At 46.0% G+C, this 18143-nt stretch overlaps 1 protein-coding gene across 3 annotated transcripts in view; it reads right to left on the bottom strand.

Annotated features, from left to right (window-relative positions):
* The window catches only part of akap11 (A kinase (PRKA) anchor protein 11), a 36427-nt gene that overhangs the window by 18120 nt on the left and 164 nt on the right, over positions 1-18143 (bottom strand). For 2 of the 3 annotated variants that reach the window (XM_049593952.1, XM_049593953.1), the window contains exons 1-7: positions 13928-14406; positions 8810-8908; positions 6684-6794; positions 6552-6605; positions 6270-6401; positions 4662-4926; positions 38-4442 (exon numbers count right to left, since the gene is read on the bottom strand). In XM_049593952.1, coding sequence (XP_049449909.1) covers positions 38-4442; positions 4662-4926; positions 6270-6401; positions 6552-6605; positions 6684-6794; positions 8810-8908; positions 13928-13972 — 5111 coding nt within the window. In that variant the 5' untranslated portion in view covers positions 13973-14406. Of the gene's footprint in view, positions 1-37; positions 4443-4661; positions 4927-6269; positions 6402-6551; positions 6606-6683; positions 6795-8809; positions 8909-13927; positions 14407-18143 lie in introns of those variants that run through there. The other variant, XM_049593954.1, reaches the window with a different exon arrangement.

Below are 18143 nucleotides of genomic sequence, written 5' to 3'. Positions count from 1 at the left end.
AAACAGAGACAACTAATGTAAATCTTTGTGTGTGTACCTGACATTGCTGGTCTGGCAGATGTTGGACAGGGCTGACGTCATGATCTCAGCTGTCAGGCTCTCAGCGTAGCTGGTTCCATCATGGCCGATGCCACTGTCTGCATTAAGGCTAGTGTTGCTCAGCTCACGTTTCGCTGTCTCCATCGCCATGGACACCATCCCCTCTGCAAACACTGCCCTGTGATCCACGTCGATGTGGATCTTGGGAATCTCCAGGCTGGGGAGCCGCTCAGCCCTCGCCTGACATTCTGACACCCTTTTCCTCCTCTGTAACACGGGCTGGTGGTGGTGCCTGCTACGTTTGGTGCAGTACGGGCACTCCTGGACCTGACAGTAACGGCATGTCCTCTCCCCCAGGGCTTGGCCCAGTGATGGCCCCTCAGACAACCTCTGGGTGTGAGAGTGTCTGTCGTGGCCTTGGTTCCTCTGGTGCTCCCGGGATGAATGTCCAACTGAAGCCAGGCTCATCTTCAGAGTGTCATCAACTATCTTCCTAGCGTAATGCTCGATGACCTGCATCACCCTACTCCTGTAGCCTCCATCGTACAGGCTTCCTGTGCTGTGGTAATGCCTGCTCTTAGCCTCCTTGGACAACAGGGGGCAGGAGAAGGAGTTCCTGATGAGATTCTCTGCCATGTCTTCAAGCTCAGATTTCTTATAAAGACACGAGTCAGTGAGAGACTTGGGCAGTCGTGCGGAGGAAAGATGAAGCTTGCGTGTCACATCACAGGTGATGTTGTAGGCTAAAGACTCTGCGAAATTGACCAGATCCATGTACTCCCTCTGACTCTGCTCATCAGAGTCCCTGCAGCAACACTGAGCGTCCTCGCCTGAGGGACAAACTACTGACTCTGCCTTGTCCTTGGGCGATGACACCTCACTACCAGATGCTTTCCATTCATCTGGCAGTGACTTGGACGAGTGAAGGCGGGTGCTAGAGGATCTCTGCTTAATCTTGCGACTAGCATGAGCCAAGCCCAGTTTGATAGAGCGGTAGGCCAAACGGCTCGCATACTGGTCCAGGACCAACTCCCTGCTGCCTCCCTCCTTTTTCAGTACCCTGATAAGGTAGCCAGCATATTCATCCGTCACGCTCTCACAGCTTGGATACTCTGAAGACAGGCCAGAGCTGGAGGTGGAGACGGTGCTTGAAGTGGAGGTGGGAGACCGGAACACAGATGCTATCAGGTCATTAGACCATTGCTCGGCCAGCCTCCCCACCCTCCAGTCTCTGTTCTGGTCTGTGCAGGGTTGAGGCTGGTGTTGGTGGTGGTGATGCAAACATTCAGAGCTAGATCTGTCAAAGCTTCTTCTTCTGACAGCCCTGTGATGTGGGCACTGCTGGGCAGAGCTCACCATCTTCTTCACATCATTGATGACCTCTCCTGCCACCTCCCCGGCGTACACCCACAAGGTGTTCAGGGTCTGCTCTGAGAACTGAGCCACACTGTCTCTCCTCCTCTCGCTGCCCTTGCTCAACTCGCCCTCCTCCTCTGCCACTCCCAGGGTGTCCATCTCTGTTGCCATGGAGACAATGTGGCAAGCCAACCGCTCAGCATAGTGGAGCGCTTCTTTGTTGGACATTCTGCGAGCGGACATCTGGTTCAGTTCATGCCGGCCGACCCCTGTCTCTGAACATCTGTTAGTGCCACCAACACCGCCCTCTTCTGCTAATTCTTCCTCCTCTTCATCCTCATTCCCATCTGCCTCCTCAGAGAGAGACCTCATCAGTTTGAGCATGAACTCAGCCTTGTCTGCCTCAGGGGTAATGTCTTTTGGCTCAGGCTCAGGCTGGTAGTGAGGGGTGGGTGGGGGTGTAGCAGGGGAAAATTCCTTGGCTAGCTTGCTTTTCAGCTTCTTGGAGAACTGTTTTATCTGCTTCTCCTTTGACACCTCACTGGGCTGCTGCGGGGTAGAAGGAGGAGTGCCAGGAGTCCCACCAGATTTTTGGCCGGAGCTTGGAGACAAGTCATCCCCAGGAACAGATATCCTCCGTTGTCCACCCATCTCGGCGCCCGGTACGCCTAGAGTATCCATTATCACAGGATGGGTGTCAGCCCCACTGCTGGTCCTGGGGTCTAACTCACAGCTGGCTCTCCCCTGGCTCTGAGAGCCTGTCTGAAAGGAAATGTGAGGAATACTAAAGTCTGTTGCTTGCTCACCAGGGCCGCCCTTCCTAGCATACCCAGAATCTCTACAGTCGTATCTGAAGCCAGCTCCCTGCTTAGAGGGGGAGTCTGGACTCTCGTAATGAACCGTCTCCTGCCTAGAAGAAGAGTCCCTCCTGCTCCCGATTGTCTTTGTGAAGAAATCAGCACAGTCACCAAAACTCTTCTTCATCTTAGAAGCAGTTATTAGCTCACAAGCCTCAGTTACTATCATATCCACCATGTTGCCAGAGAAGTTTTGGAACGGGGACTTTCCTTGGGAAGGGTCTTCTCCAGGTATCGGGGTCTGAGTTCCATGACTGTAAAGGTGAGATTGTGTAGATGTGGCAGTGTCAGAGGAGGACACAGTTACTCTCTTAGGGCTGGCCTGTGGGGTTTCTGACAAGCTCGACATATACTGACTGGTCTCTTCAGAATCGTGGATGTGGGAGAGGGCTTGGCCTGCTTGGGGCACAGGAATACAGCTGGCCATGCCTGATACAGTGAACAGAGCTTTCTTCACCGTGCAGGAGGCATCCTCTCCTGAGGGCCCTGGGGTCGCTGCAGCTGAGCTGGCACTTAAAACCTGCTGGTTAGCAAAGGTGCTGCAGGTTTGAGCACTTGAGTTCTCTGCACTCACGTAACAGATGTTGTCCAGAGACACACTGATAGCTGCTTGGCTAGTGAAGGCAACATCAGCCTGGGAGAGCTCTATGAAGGCCTCTTGGATAACAGACTCGGACAAGTCTGAAGCATAGGAGGAAACCACCACCTCCTCCTCTTCCTCCTCTTGCCCGTGGCCAAACGACCAATCACTGGGGGTGAGAGGGGTTGAAGGGTGGGAGAACTGACATACTTCCATGATGCCTTCAAACACCAGCTCTTCAGCCAGATCAGCAGCGAATCGTGTCACCGTGCTGTGGAAAATTTGCTTCTTCACTGTCAGGAACTCTTTCAGCGCCCCAGACACAGCCTCTCCGACCAGGAAGCCAGCTAGTCCATTGATTGCTCGTTCTTTCAGCACATAAGCGTGGCGCATGCCGATCTCATGGAAGGCCATCTGAAACACTGAGGAGGTAAGCCTGGCAGCTAGGTGACACAAGGTGGTGGTGCAGGAGGAGACACCTTTCTGGAGGTCTCTCAAGGCGCTGCCCAAGCTCATTTCCACCAGGTCCGTGGCAAACCTCTGAATGCCATCCTTCAGAGACTGGGACTTCTTCTGCAGCTTGGCCACTGTTACGGTCTCTTGTATTTCTGAGAGCTTCATCACGTAGCCCGAAGGGTTCTTGAATTCCTTGTGGCAGACGCAGCTGAGATTCTTGTTGTCACTGATGTCAACTGCAGATTGATAGCCACACACAGATCCCAGAATTTCTTTAGATAGACTGCTGGCAAAGTCTGAGTAGGTCTTATACAAAGAGCAGAGGTCTTGGGGTTTACGCAGCTCTGAACTGTCCTGTTCATCCTCGTCTGTCTTCCAAAAGTATTCCAGCGGCCCACCAGAGTCCACCAGAGGGCTGAAGGCCGACGAGCTGACAGGACTGAAGAGTGGGCCGCCGTTCTCCTCAGAGGGGGTCTGCACTGGTCGGGGGGAGTCAGGCACCTCAGAGTGAAGTGAGTAGGGAGAGCCTGGTTTCAGAGGAGTGGGTTTTTTCACATCCGCTGGGAGAGTGGGATGATCAAAGCGGTGAGGATTCATACCCTTGGTTGAGCAGCCCCTAGAAACATATTTAGATGCTGACCCACTGGACGGGTTCTGCATGCTTGGTGCACTGATGGCGTCCAGAGGCAGTGCGAGAGTGCTGTTCTCTGAGCTCAGCTCCTCCAGGTCATCAAACTGGTCAAAGCTGTCAAAGAATTCACTGACTTCAGAGTCGGAGTCTTCAACTCGCTCTCTGGGACCCCCTGGCACCTGGGGGATGTCCAGCTTTGCAAGCAGGCTCTTCTGGTAGCCCACCTCATCCAGGAAAATGATTGGGCTGGGGCTGGAGCAGTCTGACTCTTCCGATTCGCTGACATGAATCAAAGGTGAGGGGAGGCGAGTTCCGGGACTACAGTAAGTCCACTGGGATTCCACGCCCGATGACCTCTGTACTGTGACGGACACATCTGGACCAGATTTGTGTTTGGCTGAATTCTTCTTTGAAGATGAGCTTATGATAATACGGGAGCCAGATAATTCCTTTTTTCTCTTGTGGGCTGGGATGGTCTGTGATGCCACATCACGCTTTTTAAAATGGCGATAGGAAGCTGCAGCTGTGGAGATGGACATGAAGAGGAGAGGGGGGAAAACGGTTATATACTGTACATACAGAGAGAGGATAAAAGATAAACATAAAAGATAAACATGCGTTTGGACGAACGTATGGACAGATGATTTGGATTTTTCTTTGTGCAGTTGATGGAATCACAAGATGTTCTACACAAGAGACCAGAGGCTACTAAATGCCACTAAGCATTAGTTGTTAAACCTACAGGGATTGTCTCCTGTGTCGTCCTCCTCCAGATGCTCCAGGGCCGTGACAAAGTCATCCTCGATTGATGACACTGACTGGTTGGTGTCATCTTCCTCCGGCTGGCTGGGCTCAGCTGTGCCCCTCTGCAGAGCCTGGAGCTCCAAAGCATAGCGCACGCCTGCCATATAGCATCCCAGCAAGCCCACTAAAGATGCTACATTGGCCTGGGGGTAGACCCACGTGCTGGGGTTATGCCTCAGCACACACACAGCCTTTAACCAACACTAAAGGAAGAAGGAAAGAACACAGTACAAGACAAAGAGGGAAAGAGAAAAGAAAGGAAGAGAAGAGAAAGAGAAATACACTTTGTTAACACTGGTGATTTAATCAGTTCATTCAGAGAAACATGACAGCATTTGAGACCAGCAGGCCAGACTATACACTGAAAGAGATCATGTCCCAGCTGATAATGTGAAAGATTTAAACAGAATTCGCATGGGAATTTACTTATCCTGATCTTACAGGAATGGGGGAGGAAGGTCGGAAGTGTATTGTTATGTCTGTTCTCTGATTGCGAGTTGATCTGTAACATGTGCAGAATCACTCAGCACAAGCCCGCTCTGTAACGCAGATAGGTGGGAGGTCTCACTGTCTGAGAAGGACGACAAAACCGCAGCGAGCTGCAGGGTCTGTGTGTATCCAAACACTGCACACAGGACCAGGAAGGACAAGGCTGCAATCGTGGGCTGAAAAAACAACATTTCTGACAGTCTAACCCACCTGCACTTCTTCGAAAGCGTGAGAAAGACTCAACATGTCTGTTTATATACAGGGACAGACAAGGCCGTAAATACAGGGGAGCCATTTAGTCAAAAAACAACGCAGGAATTTTCGGATCATAAAAGAAAAATTCTTAATTCTTCAAGGGAAATTATTAAAATAGGAAAAAATTGTTAACTCCAAAAATTATCCCGAGCCAGTGACTATGTTTACATGCACAAAATATTCAATGGTGGCGGACAGCTTCTTTCTTTCATTCTTTCACCACCTTCTTGAAAAGGTTGGCGTTCCGATATTTGCAGATACCTGTTGATATACAAGTCTTTCATATTGTTTCAAAGTAGGTGTGTTTCTCCTTTCGAGCAGAAATGTAGGCTGTTCCTTTGGGCATGCATTTCTACACCAGCCTTGCAAACTGTTGACTGGTTGGTTTGCGTGCAAGCACAGAGCTGAGCATAAACAGGAAAGAGGTCGTGTGTCGCGAACTGACGCAAAAACCCAACTGATATTCATATTCTGAATGCGCTGTAAACATGCCAAAGTAATGCTCCTTAACCTGAATAATACCGGCATATCCCACGGTTTAATCCGACCCTCACCAAATTCTGATTCGCAATAATATTGGAATATTAGTGTCCCTGTAAACATGGTCAATGATGCTTTTTCATGGGAAGATAACTTCTTGTTAGGATAGACCTACAGACACAGAAGAAGTTGAGTAGCACACAGTGGTTCATTTCTACTTCCCCTCATTCTCTCCCCTCACTTCCCTGCCTTCTGCTCACTTCCTCTTTACCACAACATGCTGACTGAGCACATTCCTGCAGTCTGACAGATCTGTCACTACCTGAGGCCCGCTGTCCTTGTGCTCTGCCAGCCTGCGCGTGTCTTTGAGCAGCAGAACTTCGTCGTTCTTGAGGCCCTGAACGTGGAGGGACCTAAGAAGCTCACACAGCCCTCCTGGCATAGATAGCAGAGCCTGGGGCAGAGGAAGAGGAAGACACAGAGGCACATTAGCTTGTAGCTCAAATGCTAAAGTGGAAGACCTAAGACCTAAATGTGTGACCCAGTGTCCATAACTTTAAGTCTATAAGCAGGACATTCACTGTCTGTAACTCTGAGAGCGTACCTGTTGGGTGACATCTTCCCCTTCACACTGACCAGGCAGACACACAAAATGAATCTGGAAGAGCACAGCTGATGGTCAGTATTAATGCATCTTGTGTTCGAATATGGCTGAGCTGCTGTTTGTGTGACAAACCTCTGTCAGTCTTGGGGTGTCTCTGCTTGGCAGCTCCAGGCCAACGCTGCATAGCTCCTTTTTATTCCTAAAGAGGCTCTTCACACACTGTGCCCCGCTGTCACGCACAGTCTGCAAACACACAGGCAGTGTTTTTAAACCCCAGCATATGGTTTCCCAACAGCAATAATGAGAAACCAATGTGTATGCATTCGTCCGTCACTGTAGCATGCATGAAAGATCAATGAGAAACAGTGTTTGGTACATTTCCTTTTATGTATCTGCCTGCTTTTACACGTGACTTTAATATAGATCCTTACTAATCACATTAGATTCAAATTGACATTTGAAAACACATCTCACCGCATTAGAAACCGCATTAAACATCTCGCAACTAGTGACCACAAGCACACAAAACAGGCAGTTAAAAACAAATTGGACAAACAACTCAGACAAGATCTTCTGCATTTTACAATAATATCAACATTATAAGTGGAAGTAAGATGCAGCCGTCAGTGTCATGTGAGCCAGCTCAATCTGACTTCAATTTATCCTGCAGAAATACTTTTTAATAACAAATACAAATAAATAAAAACCTCATGTCTGCCTGTCACGATAACTACTTCTGTTGAACAATGTATTGTCCCATTAATAATTGCGAGTGACAATATTATTGTCATTTTAAGGCCATTTTATGCCACTGATATAATGATAGTATGATATCAAAATAATGTAGCCAACAAACAAAACTAAGTGAAGCCTGTTGTGACTAACTGACAAGCTTAGCGAAGCTCCGGGAACACCGCTGTTCCCTTCGTAACGTGGCCAGTGTGCTGTGGTCGGCCCTCAGACGTGGACAGCTGAGGAGCCATGCGGTTTGCTGGTGGGTTTACAGAGTCGAGGATGAAGTTGTTCGAGGGCAAAACTACAAAGGACAGACTGGGTTGGCGAGCTAATGACTGTCAGGACTGAGCCTCTTCCACTCCACAAGTGCAGCTGCAGGCTACTGGTGAGCTACGCTGTGTCGTCTTTTAAGTGTTGTTTTATTTTTCTCCAGACTTTCCCAAGTAGGCGAGGGAAAAATAGAATTACCCCTTTGCGGTTGTATGCCTCTGCAGATTAGTCAAGTTGCACTTACAGTTTACATCCATGTCTGTGAAAACATGGATGCTTCACACACATCTTCCCCCAGCAGCACAAAAGATCTATACAATCAGCACAGTTTCAAGGTGGACACCAGAGATTAGAGTCACAAATTCAGTATGTGACCAAATGATGTTAAAATGTTTTTGCAGAATTTGATGATGCCACAGTGGAGCTGACCTTTGCCATTTTGGATATAATATATTATCACATCATCATTTTATCGCCTCCCTCATTATGTCTACGATAGACGTAGGCGTTGGCAAGGTAACGTTATGCGAGCGGTTACGTCAGTCGGAGGCCTCCACGTGGGGAAGACAGACAAGACACTCGGCAAATTAACCCTTCGCTAAGCCTCTCCCTTAAACAGTCACTGTCCAATCCTACGTTAGCAACCATGTGTAGCAACCAGGAGGTCTGTCAAGCTTTCAGCAGAACTTATATGCCGAAGCAGGGTGCATATGGCAACGTTACCTTCAAGTCCAACACCTGATACCCAAAAAGTGTCGAAGGTGGTGTTGAATTTTTTCCCTTCCCCAAGCCCAAGACCAAAGAAAAGCGTAAAATTTCCAGAAAGGTAAGTGTTGCTTTAATTGAGTCCAGGTGGACGTTTGTGCCAAAGCTGAAGAAATTCCCTCAAGGAATTCTTGAGATATCACATTCACAAGAATGAGGCATATATATGCACGAACAACCCATGCACATCATGCCTCCAGCCATGGCGACCAACGGCGTGAAGGCATAAAAATGGTAGAAAATCCTGCTATTCATTCTGACATCACGTTAACTAAAATGTTGGTGACATTCTTATGTAAACAAACACAACCAGTAATATCAAGGGCAGCAAAATGATGGAGGTCATGTCCATATATTATACGATAGATCGATAAGGTTATTATCGTGACATGTGATGTACTGGCAGCCATGAAGAATCACTGCAGTGTCGGGCAGATTGTTAATGATCGATAGTTGCAGAATAAAATGCAGTGTCCCTGCAGACAAACCTCTTTCCGGACTGAGGCCCTGGACCTTATGGGGACTCCTCTAATACGTGCACAGGCATCCATCGCAACAGGGAGCTGGGTGGCTGACTGGCCGCTCACCTGGAAGTAGAAAGAGAATGACAGCTAGTGACTTGGCAAAACAAGTTTAGAGAATCAGGCCAAACCACTAAAATGAGGAACTTCAGAGTTATATCATCACTTTCAGTCTCACAGCTGAGCCTCATGTCTGAGGCTCTCTCTTCTTAGTTCCATCAAGAATCCTCAGCAAGTTAAACAAAACTTAAGTGTCCAACATGAACTCTCTGCTGCTCTGATTCAGCTCAACACAGCAACAATCACATGACAAAGCAATGACGAGACCCGTGCTATTAGTAAACAAAGAGATGTCACACTCTGGCTCTACCTACTGCTGCACACATACGTGCCAAAATAGGAAGCATGATGTGACAGAGTTACTCGTTTACATGCAACAAAGAGCCACGTCACGCTACCTGTGCCATTCGCTTAATTACTGAACCAACAGTTATCAATAGCTCGAGCCTGTGAAGCAGATCATACAACATATCACCACAGGAGGCAATACAGTTCTGGATTCTGCTCTAAATCTTTCAGATGTTTCAGCCAAGCTTCTAGACCACAATTCTTCAGACCCGTGTGAAAATAACATGAATCCAGCTTTTAAAAGTAGGCCTAGACTTGTCCTGCTGGTGAGGATAAGCTACAGTAGGCCTCACGTCTTTGATATTCTTTAAACAGTCAGGCCTGCGTCAAAGATCAAACAGCGAGGCAAGAGAACAGGGGTGTGTGCTCTGAGCAGGGGAAACACACTCTGTAAGCAGCATGAGAGAGCGGGTAAAGGAGGCAAAATATTTACAGTGTACAAGAAGGAAAAGTTTCCCAAGAAATCCAAGCCTCTCCTTTGAGGTACGGTCCAAAGCGGCGAGATGAGTCTAGACACAGGCAGGCGGTCCTATTGATCAGCCCATTCTGCATCCTGAGAACCAGAGGGGTAAAGTACATGCCAATGGCTTCCTCTGGTGATCCAGGACCTCCTAGCTTCTCATGGGTGCTTTGGTGGGCTGTACAAAAACAACACATCCAGCCACTGCTGCTTAACCTCAACTATGCAGTACATCCCAGCGCACTCACAAGACAGGCAGGCACAATGACGTCTATTATGGCCATCTCGAACAGAGATGAGCAACATTAAATACTCAGTTAAATTTTTTTTAGCCCGGGATGTTAAGTTCACAGTTTAGCATTCAGTGGTGCAGTGTATGACAATCACCTTAACAGACCTGTATCACCACCTTGTGCAACTGATGCGGTCACATAATGCCACATGTATTTGGTTTTCGGCATGTCATGGAAAAACTGCAATTAAGTCTAACTCAGTTTAGGTTTAAACAAATCCTCAAGGGCTGATTCATCACACTAATTTAGACAAAAATGTAATGAAGCTCAGCCAAACCTGCCGAAGGATTGTGACGGGGTGTTTGCGATCATCTCAGGACAGAGACAGCAAAACAACCTGCCAAGGGCACAAACTGTGTAGTCTAAAATCTTGTTTGATTGGGAGCTGATGTGGGCCAAATTCTGAGCGTGGGTGGCCGGAAGGATAGATAAACAGAGACTGGGAGAGAGAAGCACAGCCGGGAGGACATGAGGAAAAACTCACAGTGAGCTGTGAGACCAAACACCAGTCTCTCATGAGGTGCAGGTGATATCAGTGGAGCAGACGAGAGAATATAACATTACAGGGGAAATCCACTCTAAAACAGAATTCATAACAATGTGGAGACAAATGTTGGAGCTGGAGATGCTCTATAAATGTTCTGCAACTATTATAAATGTTGATTAGCGTCACTTTCAACCATTCTTTTCCTAGTTCCAGCTTCTAATTAGGAATTGTCCACAGCAAACAAAGTAGGAAAAGCACAGGTGTTAGTGAGAACATGAATGATGGCTCCCTTCAATTCAAGTGGCCCAGTATGCCGTGACAGTGTTACAGTGAGCCGACATGGACAATACCAGGACCCTGAACCTGAAGTCCAATGAAGTCATCATTACTTTTGATCATTTACACCTTTTAGTGTCAAATGTCTTACTTAGAAAAGCCCAGTTGTGAGGATTTACTGATTTTCTTTATCTTATGCGACATGCATTAAAGGTCCAGTGTGTAGGATTAATGGGGATATACTTGCAGAAATGGAATACAATAAAATATGTACATTTTCTTTAGTATATAATCACCTGAAAAAAATAAGTGTATCTACGTAGGGAGCAGGTCCTCTTTTATACAGATCGCCATGCCCCACCACCATGTTTCTACAGTAGCCCAGAATGGACAAAGCAAACACTGACTCTATATAGGGTCATTCATATTTTCTCGTCGGCCACTGTAGTTAGAGCTCTATGACCAAATGAACAGCATCAGGAAAATAGCTGCTTTATTCAGTGTTTAAATCCAAAGGTCTGTTTGTTTTAGAGAGGAAGAGACCTCTGTAGATAGTTTGGCTCCTGCTTAAAACCTCTTGAATGTCTGGGTCTGAAGTTATGAGAGAAAACAGGTAAGCACATATTAGCAGGTGCTAGTTAGCAACTTGTCTCCTACATGCAGGACAGCCTCGAAAAAACACTTTTTTTGTAATGTGAAACTGCTTTATTCAGTGTTTTTACCAGTTTAAATCACCTGGTACTTTTGTTTTGGAGCAGAAGAGACCTCTGCAGATAATTCAGCTCCTGGTGAAACATCTTAAATGTTTGGATCTTAATTTATCAGGGAAAAATGGTGAGCACACATTAGCAGGTGCTAGGTTAGCAGCCCATGCCCGACATGCCAAACAGCATCGGAGAAACACTGATTTGTAGCGTGAAACTGTTTTGGAGAAGGGGAGACCTCTATGAAACATTCAGCTCCCTGTAAAAACATCCTAAACATCTGGATCTGGAAATAAGGTGAACACACATTAAGTTATCAGAGAAAATCTGTTGGCACACATTTAGAGGTGCCGAACAAACAACCCATCTGAAAACACTGAGCTGTAATGTGAAGCTGCTTTATTCAGTGTTTTACCGCTTTAAATCACCTGATCTGTTTCTTATGGAGAGGTAGAGACCTCTGCTGATAACACAGCTCCCAGTAAAAACCTACTGAACAATGAACACAGAGGATATCAAACTAGGAGCAGCTTGATGCACTCTGCAATCCTCGCCACTGGATGCCACTAAACCTCCCTCAGTCTTACACACTGTTCCTGTAAATTTCATTAGGAGAACCACCTTGTGCTTCAAAAAATAGACCTTTCCACGAAGACATTTTGACATGTCATAGTAGGAAATGCACAGGTGTATTCAATAACAACACTGATAGCTGCATGCCACTTGAGCTGGACAACTGGTTTTGTCCATGCTGCTACTGGGCTTGGTCGAGATGAGCAGATTTGATTACTGGTGATTGCCGCACAACGAATGCTGGCTAGATTTGTGTCCGACTTCATCCCGTCTTGCTCTGACGTCATGCAAAAGTGGACAACAATATTCTTACAAGACTAAGGCGGCTGCAAGACCCAGGGCATGATGGGAAACGCCTGGCTCTCTCCTGATCTAACAGCTGATTGGTTTAGATGTTGACTCAGCAGGATGACGTTATGTATAAACTTTCATTTTTGCTAAATTTCAGAGATTTAGATGTTACCTGTCTGATTTGAAGATTCATTCTGTGAACAGAGTACATGTTGTGTGACTGATGGTGAGGTTAAGTCCTCAAAGACTAAATGTATTCATCATGAACTATACATAGTCGACTCTACTGTATATTAAGATTGGACTGTTTTAATTATTCAAGTATTTGGCGACACAAAGACTTGTGGTCAGGGGGGATGTGAGGATGCTCAAAATAACATCTGTACAGATGTGAAATCCTGACTGTATCTGATCTTTAAAGAATGCTGTTGCAGCAGCAAACTGATATATGATGCTGACGTTTATGAGAGTACATGTAAAACTGAGGTTGAACCATAACCATAAATTACACATCGCCTGTAAAGTATTGTTATAAGCTACTCTAACATTATTTTAAACAATTGGAGACTGCGGACAAACTGATATATAAGTCTAATAACATTTGCGATGAATCTGCATCAGGTCTATCAGGATGTGAGTGTTTCTGTAACTTCTGTACAGACTGAAGGCTGCTGGAAACCGTCGGGAAACTGTCCGATTTCAGCGCGGCTTTTTGTCACTGTGTCCTGCTGCAGCCACCTGATCTCGTCCACCCTCCAGACGAGGCACAGCTCATCTCGAACACGCCTACTGGGACACTTAGAGGAACTGAGACATGGTTAATGTGATCAGTTTCACCTGTCCTTTCCCTACGATGACAAGTCAAAATATCTGCTGTGAGAAAGGTCCTTTGTGTTTGGCATTTTTCAGTATTTTATGACATTTAAATGACATAATCAAGAACATAAAAGGAGATTAATTGATAACGCATTCATTAATAATTGTAACCCCTTATACTGTTGGGGGTCATGGGTGGCTGGAGCCAGGGGTTCACTCTGGACAGGTCACCAGACTATCACAGGACTGACACACAGAGACTAGGGATGCACTGAAATGAAAATTTGTGGCCGAAGCCGAAGCCAAATATTATTAAAGGCTTGGCCGAATACTGAATATCATTGTTTAGTTTTTCATTAGTTTTTGCAGATGAACCCCCTCCAGATTAGTGTTGTCACGGTACCAAAATTGGGACCCACTGTACGATACCAATGAAAATATCATGGTTCTGAGTAGTATCACGATACCACAGCAAAAATGAGGCAGATGTGCCTTTTGTCATTTATAAAAAGATAAATCACTTTTCTATAATACATCAATGATATTTCAATGGAATAAATTACTTACTGACTTATTCATACTTCAAAGACAGCATCAATAAGTGATTAACATAGGGGGGATCAAGATAAAATAAATAAATGAAATAAAAATCAACCAGCCACCCTCCTTCCCTGACAAGTAAAGAACAGTCCCTAAAGTGCGGTGAGGTTTGTGGGCCGTTACTGCCACAAAGAGAGAAATGTGAAAGGCTCGTTTCTCCTCTGACACATCACATACCTGCGTTCGGCTGGCTCGGCTGTTCAGGTACTTCTGGGCAGTCATGACACCAAGAAGAGGATATTATTGGAGCCGACTTCTCCGTCGCCAGTAAGCCGATGGCCGCCGTATTTGACAGGAATACATTAACGTTACTGTCTGTGTCTGTGACCCCCGTTCAACCCACAATCGGTGGGATTCGCCTTTCGTTTCTGCTGCTGGTTGAAATCTGTAGGCTGCTAGCACAGTGTGCTGAATGAGTTAAGCCTATTTTGCTCGCTCAAAACTATTTTTAGTCACAAATGCGAGTGCGGTGACGGGCGGTTCGCCACACTGCCGACATTTTATTCCGCCCGTCACGGCACGCTGTTTGATTGTGTTATCAAAACATGCCGCTATTATTCGGCCTTGCTTTTAACTTATTCCACCGAATACCTAATGTGTGTTTTTAGGCATGTCATGGAAACCATTCACACTCACATTCACACCTACGGACAATTTAGAGTCACCAATTAACCTGCATGTCTTTGGACTGTGGGAGGAAGCTGGAGCACCTGGAGGAAACCCACACTGACACTGGGAGAACATGCAAACTCAACACAGCCACCACCCTAGGTTCGAACCAGGCCTTCTTGCTGTGAGGCAACAATGCTAACCACTGTACCACTGTGCCACCTAATTGATAATGAGAAGAATAACTGCAGCCCTGCTCCATAAAGACCAACAGATCTGCTCAGACACAATGTGGATGCATCGTCTCAAAACAAAATCCTTTGATGCATTAAACGCTGTCATTGTCAAAGGCTACACATCTTAAAAATGTCAACTAATGATGTCATAGTGTTAAATCACAAGTCTCCACCCACCTGCATTCAGCGTTGCCAGGTGTGCGATAATTACTGTATTTGTACGATAATTTGGCCCTCTGTACGATGTACGATCAATAATCCCAAAAAAGGCCAAATGTACGATAATTTGACCATTTCATGAATGTGTGGTTGTAATCAGTATGCCGGAGTTTTTTGTGAGCCCTGAAGGCATCTGTTCGCATGTGACATGTTTCCAGCCAATCACACTTTGCTTAGCGTGAGATATGGGTGACGTTTGTCTCTGAACAATGAGCACGATTGGCTGAATGGTCAGCTGTACCCGCCCCACGAGGCGCTAGGACCTGTCAGGAAGTCGAGCGAGTATGAGATTCAAAACAGAAGAAGAAAAACAGAAGCAAGGAAAATGGAAAAAAAGTAAACACTAGAGTGACTATACAGTGGTGGAAAATTATGCAAATTATGGAAAATTATATTATAATTATCATTACGCGTCGCCGCTGAAACGTTCACTTATAGTCTCTCTTTGGCATTTGAGCAGCTTTATAAAACTCTTGAACATGTAATGGCTCCTTAATTAGCACGTTGACTTTACACAGACGGCATATCTTTATATCTTAGACATTGTGTTGTTTGTTTTGTTCACCACTCTGCGACATGCGCGTTAAGGCCTGAACATACTCGGGTGGAACATATGCGAAACGGACTAGGGTTGTGCCGATGGGCGATCAGATCACAACCCTAGTATCAAAGTCAACAAATAACAGAGAATGTGTTCAAAACTGAACAAAAAATAAATAAACCATCACATCATCAAATTAATATTTAGTAGTCCTGCCATTGGCACGTAGTAGAGCTCTAATCCTGGCTGGCATCTTCCCCACGAGCCTTTCACACTGTTGAGGGGTAATCTTGTCCCATTCTTCTTGAATTACTGCTTTTAATTCTTCTAAATTCTTTGGTTTATGCTTTGAAACAGACCTTTTGATAATCCACCACAGATTTTCAATGGGGCTCATGTTCGGGGATTGAGCTGGCCACTCTAAGACCTGGATACTGTGCTCCTGCAGCCAAGTTCTACTGGCCTTGGATGTGTGGCAAGGGGCATTATCTTGTTGAAACATCCAGTTTTCACCTTGACGGAACAGTACACGCGCAGAAGGGAGCATGTGGGTTTGGAGAATGGTACAATACTTGGTAGAGTTCAATGTGCCATCACAGACAGTGAGATGACCAACACCAGCAGCACTCATGCATCCCCAAACCATGATACTGCCTCCACCATGCTTGACAGTAGGTACTGTACATGCTGGAGATAATGCTTCGCCTGGCCTTCTGCGTCCCCTCACATTAGTAGGAGGAAGATAAAGCTGGAAACTGGACTCATCTGACCACAAAATCTTCTTCCAATTCCTGGCTGTCCAGTTCTTGTGTGCCTGGGCCCAACGACGCTGGGCTAACCTCTGTCTCTCATTGATCAGGGGCTTCTTGATAGCCTTGTAGGACCTGAAGCCATGATCTAAAAGTCGGCCACGTACAGTGCGGGTGGAACACTGGACACCAGTTTCGTTTGACCACTGCTGCTGAAGCTCCTGTGATGTCATTCGGCGGTTTTGCCTGCACATGCGGATCAGGATGCGGTCATTTCTTGCTGAAGAAACCTTTGGACGCCCAGATCTTGGTTTGTCTTCCAAGCTGTTGGTTTCTCTGTATTTCTGCAGAGTGTATCCAACTGCTGAAGGACTGCATCTGCACTTCCTGGCTATCTGGCGGCAGCTGTACCCTTCCTGGCTGAGAATCTTTATCTTCAGGCGTGTTTCCTGCGTTAGGTTCCTTGTTTTAGCCATTTTTGTGTCTGAAGAACTTTCAAATGTGCTGGCTTTATGTAGACACAAAGCTTGGCAACAAAAATTGCTTATGTATTTTTATGGAACCAATCAATTTTAAGTTTTTAATGGCTTTTTTAGGATTTATTTAGTATTTTGGCTGTGACTGTACTAAAAGAAATTGCACTTGAAGACCTAAGAGTGATTCTTAATGCAATATTTCACAAATGCATGCGGTGTCCGAAAACTTTTTTCCACCACTATATTTGCCTATAGCGCATCAGTAGGATTGTTATTTTGGTTATGACGGATGTACGATAATTCCCCTCAAAATACGATAGTTTGAGTCTCTGGTACGATAATCCTACTTTTCCCACCTGGCAATGCTGCCTGCATTCCTGACTAGACCACTCCCCAAGATTAGAAAACTCCACCCTCAAGGACTCTGACTCTTGTCCCTCCAAACATGTCGGTGTGACGTAAGTGCATCTGGACTACTTTGTTAATCCTGAATGTATTATTTAAAGTTAACAGATTGTTTTGTGATATTATTTTAAGATTTCTGAGTTTAAACTGTTGTTAAAAGAAGAAAGGATGCATTTAAGACGCAAGTTAAATGATACCTGATTTATTAATATCATTTTCAATATTATTCTTTAAAATTATGCAGAGTGGTAACATTTCCTTTTTAATATTCCTCATTGTAGAAAAATCAGCTGACAAACACCGTAGAACCGTTCAATTACCCTGTGTCTGCAATAAAATGTTGTAGCAGCTCCCTGGATCCTGTGGTTGCATGTGCACCCTATCATCAGATGCTCTATGAACCAGCAGCAGCATACACAGATTTTACACATGCATTCAAGTCTCAGACACTGACCTGACAGCTCAGCACACCTTGCACAGCACCACGCAAACTCTATTTTAGGGTGATTTTTCCCTTTAAATGTCACTACAGTGTTGGTCTGTGTGATCTCTGCTGAACACAACGTTCCCTCACTCACAGACACACACAGCTAAACAACACCAGAGCCACTTTATATGCAAGAAATTATGTTGTCACTAAACACTGTGTGCAACAAAATCACCATTCACATGTCATTTGCATCATCAACACTGCAGCACGACACATGACTTGTTGAATGACTGGATGTTACATGCTACACGACTATTTACGTTACCAGAGGTCTGACTGGCAGCTGGAGCTGGTGCTGGGTGTTTGGGGGAGCAGCTAACTTAGCTAACGCTGCAGCCTGTGTGTCTGGTACCCGCAGCAGCAGCAGCAGCAGCAGCAGCACAGCAGGCCACACTGGAGCCACACACACTGTGGATGCTGCTGATGTTGATCCACGACCACTCAGGCTCTGAGCTACCACAACACACACACGGTTAGCTCTCTGTCACATCGCACACACATATCAGCTCATAACAGATCGTTACAAAACACGTAACGACATTCATCCGCTGCCATGTTAACCACCCTGCTAGGTGACAGGCTGTCAATCACCGGGCTAACAGCGGAACCAGGCCGCGGTCGGCTCGGTCTGTGATGTCACCTTATTGTTGTGAGCTAACACTGTTAGC

This window comes from Epinephelus fuscoguttatus, linkage group LG13, assembly GCF_011397635.1.
Source record: "Epinephelus fuscoguttatus linkage group LG13, E.fuscoguttatus.final_Chr_v1".
NCBI classification, from domain to species: Eukaryota; Metazoa; Chordata; class Actinopteri; order Perciformes; family Serranidae; genus Epinephelus; species Epinephelus fuscoguttatus.
The sequence above is the reverse complement of the archived record's forward strand: the minus strand, read 5'-3'. Positions and strand labels throughout refer to the sequence as shown.